A 14,957-nucleotide genomic window follows, 5' to 3' on the forward strand; every position below is an offset into this window, starting at 1 on the left:
GGAAAACCAAAAACCAAACTCACTGCTGTTGATTCCAACTCTTGGCAAGCACATGTGTTCTATAGTAGGGTTTTCTTCTGTGGCACTGCTGAGTCAGTGCGCTACCCAGGGACCTCAGTGTCAGGAAGAACTTTGGAATAGGCAGATCTGCTCATCCACACAACAGTCTTGTCTCAGGCAGGGATGAGCTCTTTGTGCCCCCAGGTGAGGGAGCAGGGCTGATATCATGGGCCTTGCCAGAGGTCCTGAGGAAGGCTCAAGGGGCTAGGATCTGGTGCCTCTGAATGGGTCCCTGCCACCTCCTTCGCCCTAGGTTTTTGAGGCCCTTTTCTAAAACTGTTTTCTGTTTTTAATCTTTGGCTCCCAGTCCCATGGAGGCAGGCGAGTCTGCCTGGCCCACAATGCCTTTGGAGGTGAGGGTGTCTACGCTGTTGCCAGGTGCTGCTTGCTACCTCAGGCCAGCTGCAGCGTCCACACAACACCACCAGCCAGGGCTGGAGTAGAGACCCACGCTCACTGCCGCCAGCAGAACCAAGCCCTCACAGGTAGGAATTGGGCCCCACCCTGGCATAAGGAAGCGCTTCTATCTGCTAACGCACCCAGCCCCCATGGGATTTGACCCTCAAGCAGCATAATCTATGGACTTTAGAGCTAGACTGCCTGGTGGGAGTCCCATTTCTACCCCATCTGCTCTGTGTGGCCCTGGAAGCTTCCTCCTCAATTACAGGGGGTGATGACTGTACTGCCTCATTGGGTTGCTGTGCAGTGGGGTCCCATCTGGAGCCCCCGTTTTGGAATACAGTAGGTACAGTGCATGAGGCAATTCAGGGCAGGAGCTCAAAGGGCAGCTCGGAAAACTGGGCAGACCTTAGCTTGAATTCCGCTCTACAGCGTCACCGCTGTGTGACTTCTTTCTGCCTCAGTTTCCTCATCAATAAAATGGGAATGATGGCGTTAAGTATATACCTTCATGCTAGGACATTATAAATGCTAACTAGTCCTGGTATGGCACTGTAGGATAAGCACTGGACTGCAAGGTCAGTGGTTCAAGCTCACCAGCCGCTCCTCGGAAACCCTATACAAGGTTTCTATGGGTCATTGAAGCCCTGGAGGCACTATGGTTAAGTGCTCATCTGCCAACTGAAAGGCCAATGGCTGGAACCCATCAGCCACTCTGCTGGAGAAAGATGTAGTAGTCTGTCTCTATAAAGATTTATAACCTCAGAAATCTGCTAGGACAGTTCTATTCTGGGTTGCTATGAATGAGAACCACCTCTGCAGCACTGATTTCTTATTATCACCACAGTCTCTAATATAGGCAACTGCAGAAATATGCCGAGGGCACCAGGACTGGGGGACTTAGAGCACCTGTTACACGTTCAGGCCTCAGAGCCCTGCCCCATGGGGTCCCCTCTCCAAGTAGGAGACGATGTTTTCCTTACGAAATGAGGATTCAAGAGTGGTTGGGAGACTTTCCCAAGGTCACAGAGCTGGTCAGCAGTTGTCTTGAGTTGAGAACCCAGGAATTCTGTCGTTCAGACAAGGGCCTCTTTTTACCTTGACTTTTTCCTGATTTCTCAGCTCAGGCCTTAAAGAGATGACGTCTGATGGGGTTGGGGAGGAGAGACAGAGGGCTCCCTGGGAATTACCCTGTCTGAGCTGGTCTTCTTCCATCCCAGGCTGTAGCTCCCACTGGGAGGCTGAGGACTTCGGCAACCACAGGCACCCTGTGCTGAGGCCACATGGTCAATCCGGCCAGTGTGTAGGCCACCAGGAGGCCAGCATCCATGCTTCCTGCTGTCATGCACCGGGTCTGGAGTGCAAAATCAAGGAACATGGTGTCTCAGGTCCTGCAGAGAAGGTGAAACATGGGGTGGGTGTCACCTGTTGCTCACTGGGTGGCTTCTCTATGTGGGCCTCACCTGCGTTTGTTCGGCAGCTTTGACATTTGTGAGGACAGCCAGCCGTGTGTGCTTATATGTGGCTGATCTGTTTTTACTTCAGCACCATCAGTGAGGTTTGCTATCTGGCCATCCCACTCCCATTTGTGGAAAACATGCATTATCGATTGGCCCATTTAGCAAACTTGCCTGGAATTCAGCTAGACTCTGGAGCTACAGGGCTGACTCAGCCAGGACCCAGAGATTACACCTGATTTGTGAGCTGTGGCCATCAGGTAAGGCTGCAGAGAGGGATAGGATGTGTGTGTGAGCCCTTCAGAAACCACACAAAGAGCCCCCTGGGGTAGCAGCGACTCCCCGCTTTTGAAGAGGCAAAGGCAGTTCTTTAAAAGGAAGCGCTAGAGTTTGCTCTTAAATGCGTTCAGACTGCCATCCTAGACGTGCAAGAGGGTGGGGCCCCTCCTCCCCTCCTGCTGTACCCAGTGCTTCAGTGTTTCCAGGACTGCTCCAGGCACAGGTATAGGGGACAGCCCTGCTCCTCCCTCTTGGAGGGCTCTTCGAGTGGAGAAGGCAGACACTAAACAAAACTAGTCAATTGCTGTGAAGAAAAATAAACTAGGGACAAGAATCGGGAAGTGTGTGTCATCGGGGGGATTGTTGGGGGTCAGAAAAGGCCTCACTGAGAAGGTACCATTTCAGTAGTGAAGGAGCCAAGGAAGTGAACCATAAGAGTATTGCAGGGAACAGTGTTTTAAGAAGAGGGAACAGCAAGGCAAAGACCCTGAGGTGTGACTGAAGTGTATGAGAAACAGCCAAGAATCCTGTGATATAGGAGCAGAGTGCAGGAGAGGGAAGTGTGGAAAAGGCCTCAGAGGGAGGCTGGAGCTAGGCTAAATCAGGACTGAAGGCCACAGTGAGGAACTTGGGTTGTCTCTACCTCTGAGTGAGCTGAGGAAAGACTGCAGGGGGCATGGACAGAAGCAGGGAGACAGGATGAGCGGCTACCATGAAGGTCCAGGTCCAGGTCCAGGTGATGAGGGCTGGGACCTGGTGGCACTTGTGCTTGGAGTCTGGGATTTGAAGGAGACCATAGGATTTCTGAAGAATTGCATGTAGGTGGGAAGTGTCAAGGATAATGCTAAGGGTTTTTGCTGAGCTACTGGACAGATGGACTTATTAACTGGAGAAGACTGGGGTGGTATAGATTTATGGGGGAAGATGAGGAGTTTGACACTGGCTATCAGCTGATCTGGCCTGAAGCAGGAGGAGGGTGGGTGGAGGTGAGCAAGATGTGACAGCTGAGCTGGTGGGAGTGCTGGGTCTTCACATGATGCTGGATGTGACCTTTCTTATTCTTGCTCTGGCAGGTGACTGTGGCCTGTGAGGAGGGCTGGACCCTGACAGGCTGCAGTGCCCTCCCCGGGCCCGCCCGAGTCCTTGGGGCCTACACTGTGGACAACACGTGCGTGGTGAGAAGTCAGGACACTGGTGCAGGAGGCAGGACCAGCGAGGAGGCTCTAGCCGCTGTTGCTATCTGCTGCCGGAGCCAGGCCTCCCTGGAACTCCAGTGACAGCCCTACCCTGGACGTGGTGTGTAGGGAGTGGTCAGGCCTGGGTGTTGGAGCGCCACATCTGTGCTTTGAAATGGTCATGACTTTGCCATCCCTCAGCCCTCCATGGCCTGGGCCCAAGGGGACAGGGTTCCTCACCCTTTCTGGAGCTGCAATGCTGGCACTTGAAGTGGGTGGGCACTGGGAGACCTTGATCTCACCCTGGATCAACCCCTTTCCAGACCTAAGCTGAGCACTGCAGGACTGGAGGGGACCTGTGTTTGGTATTCTACCACTCAACAGGTGAAGCCCTGTTCCTTAAAACACCTACACGCCTGGGCAGAAGTACCTCTATCAGGTTCCTGCTGCATCCAGGCATTTCATCTTGGTCTCCATGGAGGGCAGGCAGCATCTTTTCCCTGGGTAGGTGAGAAGGCCCGTGGTGGCTGGGAGGGCCAACTACCAGTTAGGTGAGTGTGAAAGCTGGGAACAGCCGTTCTCCTCCACGGTCAGTTTTCTATATCTCCAGGGATCATGTCCAGCCCCATGTGGAGTCCAGGCACTAACCCCCTACTTGGTGACACCACTTCCTCACTCGGAGCCTAGGTTGAACACCTCCCTCCCTTGCAGGCCTGCATGCACCAGAAGGCCCACAGGGCTCAAGCTGTCTCAGATCTAGCTAACACTTCAGAATGTCCAAAGTGCTTCTCCAGCCACATTCTCAAGTTTCAAAGCTGCCCTGGATCTTATTCTATGCATCGGACAGATGGGGCAACGGAGTCCTTCATCAGCCATCAAGAGACCTTGGTTCAAGTTCTTGCTCTTTTCCCTCTAGGTTTCCATCAGTTAGGACTTGCCTCATGGGTGACACAGCTTTCCTTGAAATTCCTAGCTCCTGTGCCTAGCCCCAAGCTGCCAGATGACCACAGGGCCAGCTTTGTTTCTCCCAGCTGCTCCCACTGTGGTCTCTCCAGGCTATCTGTGCAGCAGGGGCCTGCAATGACAGACAGCACCCAGGGGTGGACCACATGGAGGATGTGTCCTCTCCCCTCCCCACCCCCACTTCAGGAGGATGAAACTAGGGACCAAAGAGGGGACTCGCCCTCAAGCTCACACAGCTAGGATGTGAGGTGGCGCTGGGGATGAAACCCCCATCTGGCCAGCTTTAAAGACTAGCCTATTACCTGTACCAGCAGGGCCCCAATTTTAAGAGCCAACACTGAAGCTCTGTGGAGAAATACGCAAGCAGAGCCTATACCTCCCCCTGCTTCTTCCTGGGTGCCTGGCCCCCTGTGGCCTTTTTATAGCAAAACACTTTTCTAGATCTGTCTTGCTTTTGTAATGTGAAGATATTTATTCTAGGTTTTGTAGTGTTTTTATTATACGGTGACTTTAAAATGAAACAACTTTGCTCTGACTGCTGCCTGGATTCCAGTGTCTGAGATGACTTAGTCCCACACCAACTGACTGCCTTTCAGTTGGTTCTGACTCAGTTCCTACAGGGCTGAGTACTACTGCCCTGTACTGCTCCCAAGGCTCCCAGGGGAGTGGCCCTTTTGATTAGCAGCCAAGAGCACAAACTCTGTGACGTTGGGGTAGACCTGCTGAGTGGTTAAACAGACCAAAGTATTTGATGAGTGTGTGGAAGCTGGTAACATATGTTTGTACCTTGTGTGTCTAAGGAATGAGACTGGCATTTTCCCACAGCTTCCAGGACCCCACTTAGGGTTCTGCTGGTAACATGACACCACCACACTGAGCTCCCAGTGCCCAGCACAGGTCCTGGCAGAGTGAATGTGCAGGGCGTACATTAGTCATACTAGCTATTCTTCTGTAATGAGGAGTTGGTGCCACGTCCCCTTCAGTGGGACCTTCCAGGCCCTGCTCTCCAAGTCTCAAGCAAGGCCCAACTCTACACAGCCCATACACAGCAAACATGTTAAGGGATCCTGTCAGCAAAGGGAAAATTCCCGTTAACATTTTCTGACAGTTTTGTGCCCTATATGGAAGGTGTTCGAAACACCAAGGGCACCCTGGACGAGAAGAAAGGGCAGCGCGTTCTCTGTGCTCAGCACCTGTGTCAGTGGTGATGCCAGACCCCCAGCATCAATAGGATGGCACAGAATCAAGTGTCAGGTTCTCAGATACGCATTCTAACAGCTCCATGACTCGAGAGAGGATGGCACCAGTTGGCTCTTGCAGATAGCTGGCAGTGTTGCTGGGGAGTGGGGGAGGTATGGGCACAGGCCACAGAGGAGGATTTGGTTCCCAGGAGTGGGGACCCTGTGAGCAGGACATTAGGAATGAGATTGGGACCCTGATTTTAGCCAAGGACTACTCAGGAGGAACCTGAAGCTACAGGGGACGCAGCTGTAGGTCATCAGTCAGATTCAGCATCCTTGACCAAACTTTGCAATTGAATCCTAAAATGGTCTGACTATATAAATGAATAGCAAAAGGCTTGAAGACCTGTAAACTCCCACCCCTTATTATTCAAAGAGGAGCTAATTCACACCATAACTGCAAAATCTTAAAAAGAAATGTAGTAGCATTTATATGGAGAAAAATGTTGGTGAGACTCCCACTTTACATTTTTGAAAAAATTTATTTTATGCTCCTAGAAGCAGTGAACTCTGCTACTCATGAGCCAGACTTAGAATTAGGATTCTTCCCTAATTTATCTTCTTCCTTCTGAAACATTATAAACAAGGTTCTGTACACAAGCGGTAGCAGAGGGGAGGTCCAGTCTACTTGTTCCAAGCTCAAATGGTTAACTTGCACAGACCTCAATGTTAGCGGGAGGGCTAGGGGCCAGATGAGTCTGAGGACAGGGTGTCGGGGCCCTAACACTTACTGTGGGTGTGAGTGGCCACATGGGCACTCGGGGGAGATGCCCTCAGGGACGCCGTGACGAAGGGAGCTTCTGAGAACATCCACATTGACTCAGTTGTACAATTTTCCTGCTCAAGCTGCAGACCATTTTTGCAAGATTTATGAAAACATCTTCAACCAAAAAATTGGCAGTAAAAATGGTAACTCTTCCCCCCCCCAAAAAAAGGTAAGCCTGTTGTACTTGTCATTTTGTTGAACTACATTTAAAAAAAGTCCTCAGCAGGGTTGTAGAGTGCAGCTGCTGGCATTCCAGCGGTTACCGGTAAAATGGAAACGATGGCTGTAACAGAACAACATAAACAAAATGAAGCGAAGCGTGGACTATACAACCGGAGGAGTGGCATGGACGCAGCTGCTTCTGGGGCTGCAGCAGCTGCGGTTTCCACAGGAAATAGGGGAGCTGGAGGGGGCTGTTTCACTCCTCCTTCTGGGCTCATGAGTGTGCAGTGGTCAGTGATGGGATTCCAAGTCGTCTCAGTGCCAGCATTTCAACGTCATGTCCATACAACCATTCAATACCATGGGGGCGGACAAGAGTGAGGGTGAAGTAGGGAAAACAGTAGGGCCTGGCGCAGCTATGGAATCGAATCAATCATTTGAGATTGCAAGCACATCAGAACCATGTAAACCTTGCCAGCTGCCCCTGCCCGTTCCTTGGAAGACACCCACTCAGTGTATCTGACAACAGCCATCCATAGTGTGCAGGAGGTTACAGAATGGCAAACTGAAGTCTGACTGCGCTGCAGTAACTTTCAGCAACTCCAGAGTGAAATGGCTAGTGAGGGAAAGCCCACAGCTATGAAAAGACGTCTGTCCTCTCATGTGTCCTACAACATACAAGAGTAACCAAAAAGGCACTTGGGAGCTGGCTACACCTCTGACTTGGCAAATCTAAAGACAGTGGCATCTGGCACTTCTTAAGGTTCCCCTAGTTCTGCGCATGGCAAGCTGAAACTAAAGCAGATGTGACTGAAGGCAAAACAGGTCTGAAAATGTGTGCATGGAACTCCAAGTACCAAATACATGAACTATATTGGCACATCCCCCTCCCCCACCTGCCCCCAGTTCCCAACACCACAGGAACCTGAACGAGGTGAACACATGGTGCGGGGACACTTAGGAAATACAACTGGATGGCTGGTCAATTACTTTCTAGTTATTTCTGGGAAAATAAACCTAAAGCCCTGGCCCTGTCTTTTCAGTGTTAATACCGCCATGCTGAGGAGAAACAATGTCTTGAATCCCTCCTTTGCATTAAAACTACTATGAAACTCACATAGCTGGTATCTCCCAATTCAAACATCTAACTTCCTCTGCAACTGAGATCAAGGGTGTCAGTAGCCAAGGATTTGTTTTAACCAAAAGTAAATGACTGCAGATTCCCATTATTTAAGACTACAGTTTATTCAATATGTCTCCAAGAGTTAAAAAGGTGATACCATGAAGTCAAACTGCAATTAAATTGTGTCTTAAAAGTGCTTTTTATTTTGGTATTTAAAAAAAAAATTTTTTTTTGGGGGGGGGGCCCACTCACAGCTTCTTTAGAGCCTGATGTTAAAGAATGCACCCTGTACCTCTGAAGAACACAGCACTGAAAAAAACTTGTTTATTGCTCTTTTCAATCTCAATTAAATCATAAAAATAGCTTAAAGAGAGCTCACTAATTTCCAATTTTTGATCCTGGTTAACATTTCACTGAGGTCCAAACTTACGCCCAGAGCTTTCACCCAAACCCTTCTTAAAATCTGTACAAACAGGGAGACATATTAAATACAAAGGTCTATGTAAACGGAATTCTTTAACTACTATTTTACAATGGAAATGAATTTTATCACTTATCTTTACATCATTTGAAATTGGATATTCCTACTCAATGTTACTGCAAGATTAAAAATTTGCCCCACACATCTAAAGGCAGCTTGCTTTTTTTTTTTTTTTAATATAAAAACCAGAGGAATTTCATTTGTAGCATCATAGAGAAAGCAACAGCTCTAACTCTCACTCTTGTATGTTCAGGTAACAAAAAGTCTGTCACTGGCTTTATCTGCTAAATCTCCACAATGTTGTTAGATCACATGGGGACTGTGCCCTGGGATCAGCTGATCCACATGCTGGCGCTCTCCTGCCGCCAACGGCTCTCAAACCTTCTAGTGGCCAGAGTGCCTTCTTTATAAACGTGGCCTTCCCGTGGCATGGGGGCCCTCCCAGTTCCAGGCTCTTCCGAAGATCTGAAGGGTGAGATTCTGATTTCAAAAAGGTGTTGCGCACACTTGGCTGCTCTGACTCCTCGGCTTGTCTGCACATGTTCCTCTAAGGGTCCACATCATCAAGGTCACCTCTTAACTCACCAATCATCATGGGCGATTCGGAGCCCTGAAGGAAGAAATGGAAATGAAAAATCACACACTCCCATTCCTCATTTATCAACATGCTTAGGTTCCAAAGGCCCGTGCATGATGGAGGATGACTGCATCACCTCACTCCCTCACCTGAAGGTCCACTTCAGGGCATCGGCTGTCACTGCCCTGCCTCAATCCCATGGACAGCGACTGGCCCTGCTGGTCCCATATCCTGCGTCCCATCCTCCCAGGTGGTGAACTACGATGTAATCCTAGCTTTCTTTCCATATGCACAAGGCCCACCGCCAGGGGCCCCATGAGGAACTGCTGTTGACTACTGCCAGGTGTGCATTACTAATGTGCACAACAGTCAAAACGCTACATGTTTTACTTTTGTGAAGTGCTGGATACCCAGGTAGCCAATAAGGAAAGAGTACATACTTATAGAAGCTAAAAACAATGCCTCTCTAAGCCGAGTGACTTGTGTTCTGTAATTTAGACATGTCCTCACCTAACAACTCAGTTTAATGTCTATCAACAGGCAGTAAAATATAATGAGAACACACTGTATCAGACAATTCATGATTAAGTGAAACATATTCATTTCTAAGACCGCACTTAAGTCTCTGAAATAGCCCACCTACTTATCTAGTCCAAATGCCACATGCAACCTCTCAGACAGGGGCCCAAACAGGGCAGACGGGGATGGAGCGGAGTGGGGCTGGCCACGTGGATGCCACTGTGCCAGCCCATGCCTAGCTCAAGGTGGGACTCGTCATTCCTGGGTTGGAATTCTGCTCTTGTCACCAACTCTGTGGGGCTGGGTGGGGAAGAAGAGCGACCTATAAACTGAGTGGCAGCTGGGGTGAGTGGGAAGGGCCTTTGGTGGGAAGACACAAAGCACAGTTGAGAAACTACAGGGAAAATGTACTTAGAATTCAGAAAATGCGGGGGAGTTTTGTTGTTGTTGTTAGGTGTCATCAAGTCGGTTATCAATTCATAGTGACCCTATGCACAACAGAACGAAACACTGCCCGATCCTGGGCCAACCTCACAAATGTTGCCACACTTAAGCCCACTGATGCTGCCACTTTGCCAATCCATCTCGCTGGGGGTCTTCCTCTTTTTCTCTGACCCTCCACCTTACCAAACATGACATCCTTCGCCAGCGACTGGTCCCTCCTGACAATATGTCCGAAGTATGAGAGACAGAGTTTGGCCATCCTGGCCTCCAAGGAGCACTCTGGCTGCACATCTTCCAAAACAGATTTATTGGTTCTTTTGTCAGCCCATGGTACTTTCAATATTCTCCTCCAACACCATAACTCAAATGCTTCAGATCTTCTACAGTCTTCCTTATTCACTGTCCAGCTTTCGCATGCATATGAGGTCATTGAAAATACCATGGCTTGGGTCAGGCACACCTTAGTCCTCAAGCTGACGTCTTTGCTCTTCAACACTTTAAAAAAGTCTTGTGGAACAGGTCTGCCCAATGCAATATGTCGCCTGATCTCCTGACTGCTGCTTCCTTGAGTGTTGATAGTTGATCTAAGAAGAATGAAGTCCTTGACAACTTCAATCTCTTCTCCAACAAATTTTTTCAACAAATTTCTTGATAAGGATGTCGTTTATTGGGGGAGTTTTGGGAGAACCAAAACAAGCAGGGCCATGTTGAAGGTTTTGTTTTTTATCCCAATAGCAATGGAAAACCAATGAAAGGCTTAAGCAAATGAACTGGAGAGAAGCAAGAGTGGAGGCAGGCAGGGAGGTACTTCTGAGACCCAGGAGCCGAGGGTGCTACGGCAGGTGGGCGGGGAGACAGGAGTAGTGTGTAAAGGTCTCCAGTGTGACAGGACTGCTGGCCCTGACTACAGCACACGGGCATCTTCGCTGACACCACAGTAGTGAGGGGGCTGCTTTGGGAACATGGAACACTGGAGGAGAGCAGTTTTGGTGGGGTGGTAAGGATGGGTGGGGCATGCCGAGTGTGAGGTGTCTCTGAGACACATCAAGAAGAGAGTTGAAGTTCAGGTTTGGAGCTCAGAAGACTTGAGGCTGTGGGAGTCTATGAGAAAAGACTGAGCAAGAGGGGAAGAGTGCACTGACAGACTTAAGGAACATCTCCTGGTGGTCAAGAAGAGGCTGACTTGGAAAAACAAAGAGAAGACGCCCAGTGGGGTTGGGAGAAAACAAGGAACACAGGTGTCATGGAAGCCCTGGGAAAAGTGTTTCAAAAAGGAGGGAGGGCGGAGTGGCCAGTAGCATCAGATTCCATCAAGCGGTCAACTAAGATGAGGACTGAAGAATGAAGGTACTTGTCACACACTGCTTAGTTGGAGAGAAGAGGATGAGAGTTATGCTGGAAGAGGTTGATGGATGGGTGAGAGTGAAGTAACTAGAGATAGTTAGGCTAATAGCATTCTCTTGAGAAGTTTGGTTATGAAGAAGAGAAAACAGAGCAGGGGATAAGGAGAAAGGGCTGGAGGGAACCGCGAGTGCTAAACACCCCTGGGAAGGGGCGGGTAGAGGGAGAGGTTCAAGATACTAAAGAGAGACAATAAAACGAAGGTAAGGTTTCTGAAGAGATGAGAGGAAAGAGGGCTAGAGGTCTTAGGTGGCAGGAAGAGGTGGCAGAAGAAAGGAAGGTATAGTGACCCGGGGCGGTGTGCAAGTCTGGGAGTCAGCAGCTGCACAAGCTATTGTCTGATCATAGGTGAACTGCTCAGCATGACCTTGGGTTAGGATCTATCACTATGCTGAGCCTCAGTTTCTCTTCTGTAAAATCAAGGTAATGGCTACCTTGTTGTGAAGTGCCTGACCCGTAGTGACCCCATATAGGGTTTCCGAGCAGCTGGTGAGCTTGAAACGACGAACTTGCAGGTCAGATGACTTTGCAGTCTGGCCATTAACCCACAGCGCCACACTAGGACTCCATGGCTACCTTGGCAGGTGGTTATAAGGATCCAAAAGGCAGCATTAACAAGCGAGGAAACGAGTGTACAGACCATCAGCACTCATTTAGTGAGGCTCTACTCTGGAACTCCAGAGGAACTGCTGCTATGAGGAACGGAGATGGGTGGGCAGGAAAGAGAATCCACGCACTTACATTTACATCGTTATTCTGCACATAATAGGTGCTCAATAAACATTTCTTTTCTACCACAGTGATCAGTGCTGGAAATTTTCCTTATATTGTTTTTGTAAATAAGCTTAAAATTAGTCTTTGATTCTCCCGACACATAGGTATACTCAAATAGCAAGAGGCCCAAGTTTCCAGGAAGGCTGGTGAAAGCAAGAGGAAAGAAGTGACTTTGAGCAACCGGGCAAATGATATGAACTAGTTGGTACAAGCTAGAGTGGGTATGTTTGTGGCGTGGCTCTGTCAGGACTACCTCTGGGCAGATTTTGATTAGAACAGCCAGTGAAAGCACACCTCCAGCCCTGTGTTAATTTTACATCACAACGCTGTTGGACTTTGCAGCATTCTGTTAGTGAGCCCCAAACTGAAGTTGATGAACAATTTTGCTTGTACCAAGAATTCCCACCCAGACAACAGACTAGTGGTCGGGGATGGTGGCTCTTCAGGGGCACATTCCAGAGGAAATATTTTTTTCCTGATTATGGAAATTCTTTCTGGAGAATTTTAGGGTAGGTGCTGCCCTTCCACAAACCCACACGCCCACAGTTAATACCTGTTGTAAATGCCTCTCTCCGTTCTCATTGGCAGGACTGCTCTCCGACCCATTACTACTTCCCGATTGCTCTTTTTCATTCAACAAAGCTGTGGCATATGCCAGTGTGTCCTGCAGGAGATGGGACAAACAAGAAGAAAAAATTATGGTTGTTCGGAAGCACCAGCGATTACCAGAGAGTACAAGCCCAGGAGCTGTAGGGTGGGACTTTCGCAGGCCCCACAGCTCACAGCCCAGCTTCAGCCCGTGCTGGGAGCAGACTGACCAGCCCAAGGCCCTCTGCTTCCAAGCAAGTGGACCACGCAGCGTAAAACAGCTTTTTCAGAGATTCAATAGGTTCCCATTTTCATTTCTCTCTCTTTTTGTGGCAGCAGTCCCTAAGAAACATACTGAAAAGCCGATGCGAGGAGTTTCAACCCACACCAAACAGAAAAAACAATCCTCACCTGAGCTGAAATCGTTCGCTGAAAGGTTTTTCCAGTTGATGTTTCATTAGAGACATTACTCTGTGGCGTCCAATAATGTTCTGACATCTGAGGTCAAAAATGCCATCAGAGATGACAAAGAATTCATGTCATTACACAATTTATTCCACAAGATATCAGAGGTATAACAAAGCATCTAAAATACAGTTAGACGTGGATACCAGTCTAGTCAGACCTTCTATTGCATCAGGAGATGAACTCACCAAGAGTCACTTCCACTCTGAAGAGCTCAACAAAAGACTGCTTCTTACATAACCACGCCTACCTTTCCCAACCTATAACCTTCAATCATTCACAGTTTAAGACACGAATTTACTGTACAAAGACAGGTATCAGTTATCCACTGAATATATGAAGTCTGACAATATTTTTAAGGTCAGTCTTTTAAGAGATTTTTTCCCTAGTAAGACGTTCTGTTGTGGATTTCTAGGACACAGTCAGAATAGTTCAAACTTATTTACCTTTTTCTGCAGCCATTGCACAGCCCAACTCCAGTGATGGGAATTCTCCTTGAAATACTCTTTTGCAGCAGGGCACCTGGCCATTGAAGAAGACTTTTATTAGCCAGATGCTTTCTGTACAACTATGTACAGTTGTTATTATCAAACATGCTATTTTCTTGAAAATTCACTTCTGGTACATTGAATTTTCACTTTTTTGCCTGTTTAAACAAGTAATACATTCAAGGGCTTAAACTTCAAAGGGCACTAAGAGATAATGTAGTACAAAATCTCCCATTTATCTGTAATTTCCAGATTCATTTCTATTCAATTCAAAGTTGGGAAATAAAAAACAAAGCAAAAAACCCACAATAAATGTTGTTTAGTTAATAAAGAACCCCTTGGATACACTAAAACTAGTTTTTAATTCTTGTGACTTCAATGATAAAAAGTGAATGAAATGATAGGAAAAGTATTTTGAAAGTGTGGCGTTGGGAGTCCCATCCTGCATTTTTATATGCATACCTAGACAGCTGCTCTCATATATGCAGAGTACTGAAGGTGACACGGCCATGTAAGCATGTTTAAGACAGACCTGTTACAGGTCTGGAAGTGTACATCAAGAATTTTGGTTTTTGAATGTTATCTTTTGATATGTGGACTGAGAATATGTTGGTATCAGATATACTATCTGTCCCCAAGACTAAGAAATGTCACTCTTCAGGCAAATATTCAATGGTGACATGTAGCCAACATCAAGCCTCATGAACAAACTCACTGTTGTGGTAGGAGGCTACCCTACTATAGTATGCACAGTATTATGTCATCTGTACAATGCATGCTCATATATAATTTAAGATAGGTTCTAATTCACTTGTGTATCTGTTTAGAAAGTTCAAATGCTGCAGATTTAGCCTAAGACATTTCTCATACTTATTCTGGTACAAGTCTAGGGAAGGTGATTCCCATGTCTAAGAACAGGCAAACATCTGGAGCAGAATAAATTGAGCTACAAAGAAGATTTAGTGAAAAAGCCAGTGATGGTCTTATAGTCTGCTCACTTCAGTTTGTTTGCCTGTTTACAAAAAAAAAAAGTTGCATTAGCTAACATTCAAATATTAAGAACCTTCACTTGAAGTCAACAAACCTGTGTTCAGATAGAGCTCTCAGATTCTAGGCATGTCACTGAAACAACCTGTGATATGGGATGGATATCTAATTTAGGTTGTTACAAAGATTACATGAGGTATTTTACACGGGACAAGTCCTTGGCACAGCGCCTAGGTTCATAAGCGCAAGTACTTACTTTTGAGCAAGTGTCACAAGAAATTTGACACACTGGTAGCAGCGACTGCTGTCCACATGGTTACTGTGGTGCATCAGAGCTAAGGAAGAGGAGAAGAAATACGAACAATTAAGCACTAATCTGCAAGTGTCTAATAAACAGTAACAAGCTCTGCTGTTGTTCTAAACATTTAACAACTATACGGGTAGGCAGATAAGAACAAGTAAAAGCACAGTGGGACTTGAATCAAGAGCATCTCCCAAATGGTAATGGGTAAAAACCCCGTTTGTAATGAACACCAGAGTAGTGAAAGCTTGGTTTCCAAGGGAAATAAAAAAGAACTAAAATGTATACTGTTGTGAAGTGCCATTAA

The 14,957-nt window shown here is 47.4% G+C and overlaps 2 protein-coding genes across 2 annotated transcripts in view; one reads left to right on the top strand and one right to left on the bottom strand.

Moving 5' to 3' along the window:
- The window catches only part of PCSK9 (proprotein convertase subtilisin/kexin type 9), a 29,279-nt gene extending 25,807 nt beyond the window's left edge, over positions 1-3,472 (top strand). The window contains exons 10-12 of the mRNA XM_006839814.1: positions 368-545; positions 1,680-1,861; positions 3,269-3,472. Coding sequence (XP_006839877.1) covers positions 368-545; positions 1,680-1,861; positions 3,269-3,472 — 564 coding nt within the window. The remainder of the gene's footprint in view (positions 1-367; positions 546-1,679; positions 1,862-3,268) is intronic.
- A 5,181-nt stretch (positions 3,473-8,653) lies between these two features.
- Positions 8,654-14,957, bottom strand: part of USP24 (ubiquitin specific peptidase 24) — a 184,720-nt gene continuing 178,416 nt past the window's right edge. Inside the window, exons 64-68 of the mRNA XM_006839815.1 lie at positions 14,606-14,684; positions 13,321-13,396; positions 12,821-12,907; positions 12,375-12,485; positions 8,654-8,716 (exon numbers count right to left, since the gene is read on the bottom strand). Of these exons, the coding sequence (XP_006839878.1) occupies positions 8,654-8,716; positions 12,375-12,485; positions 12,821-12,907; positions 13,321-13,396; positions 14,606-14,684 (416 nt within the window). The remainder of the gene's footprint in view (positions 8,717-12,374; positions 12,486-12,820; positions 12,908-13,320; positions 13,397-14,605; positions 14,685-14,957) is intronic.

Source organism: Chrysochloris asiatica, unplaced genomic scaffold (assembly GCF_000296735.1).
Source record: "Chrysochloris asiatica unplaced genomic scaffold, ChrAsi1.0 scaffold00026, whole genome shotgun sequence".
In the NCBI taxonomy this organism is placed as follows: domain Eukaryota; kingdom Metazoa; phylum Chordata; class Mammalia; order Afrosoricida; family Chrysochloridae; genus Chrysochloris; species Chrysochloris asiatica.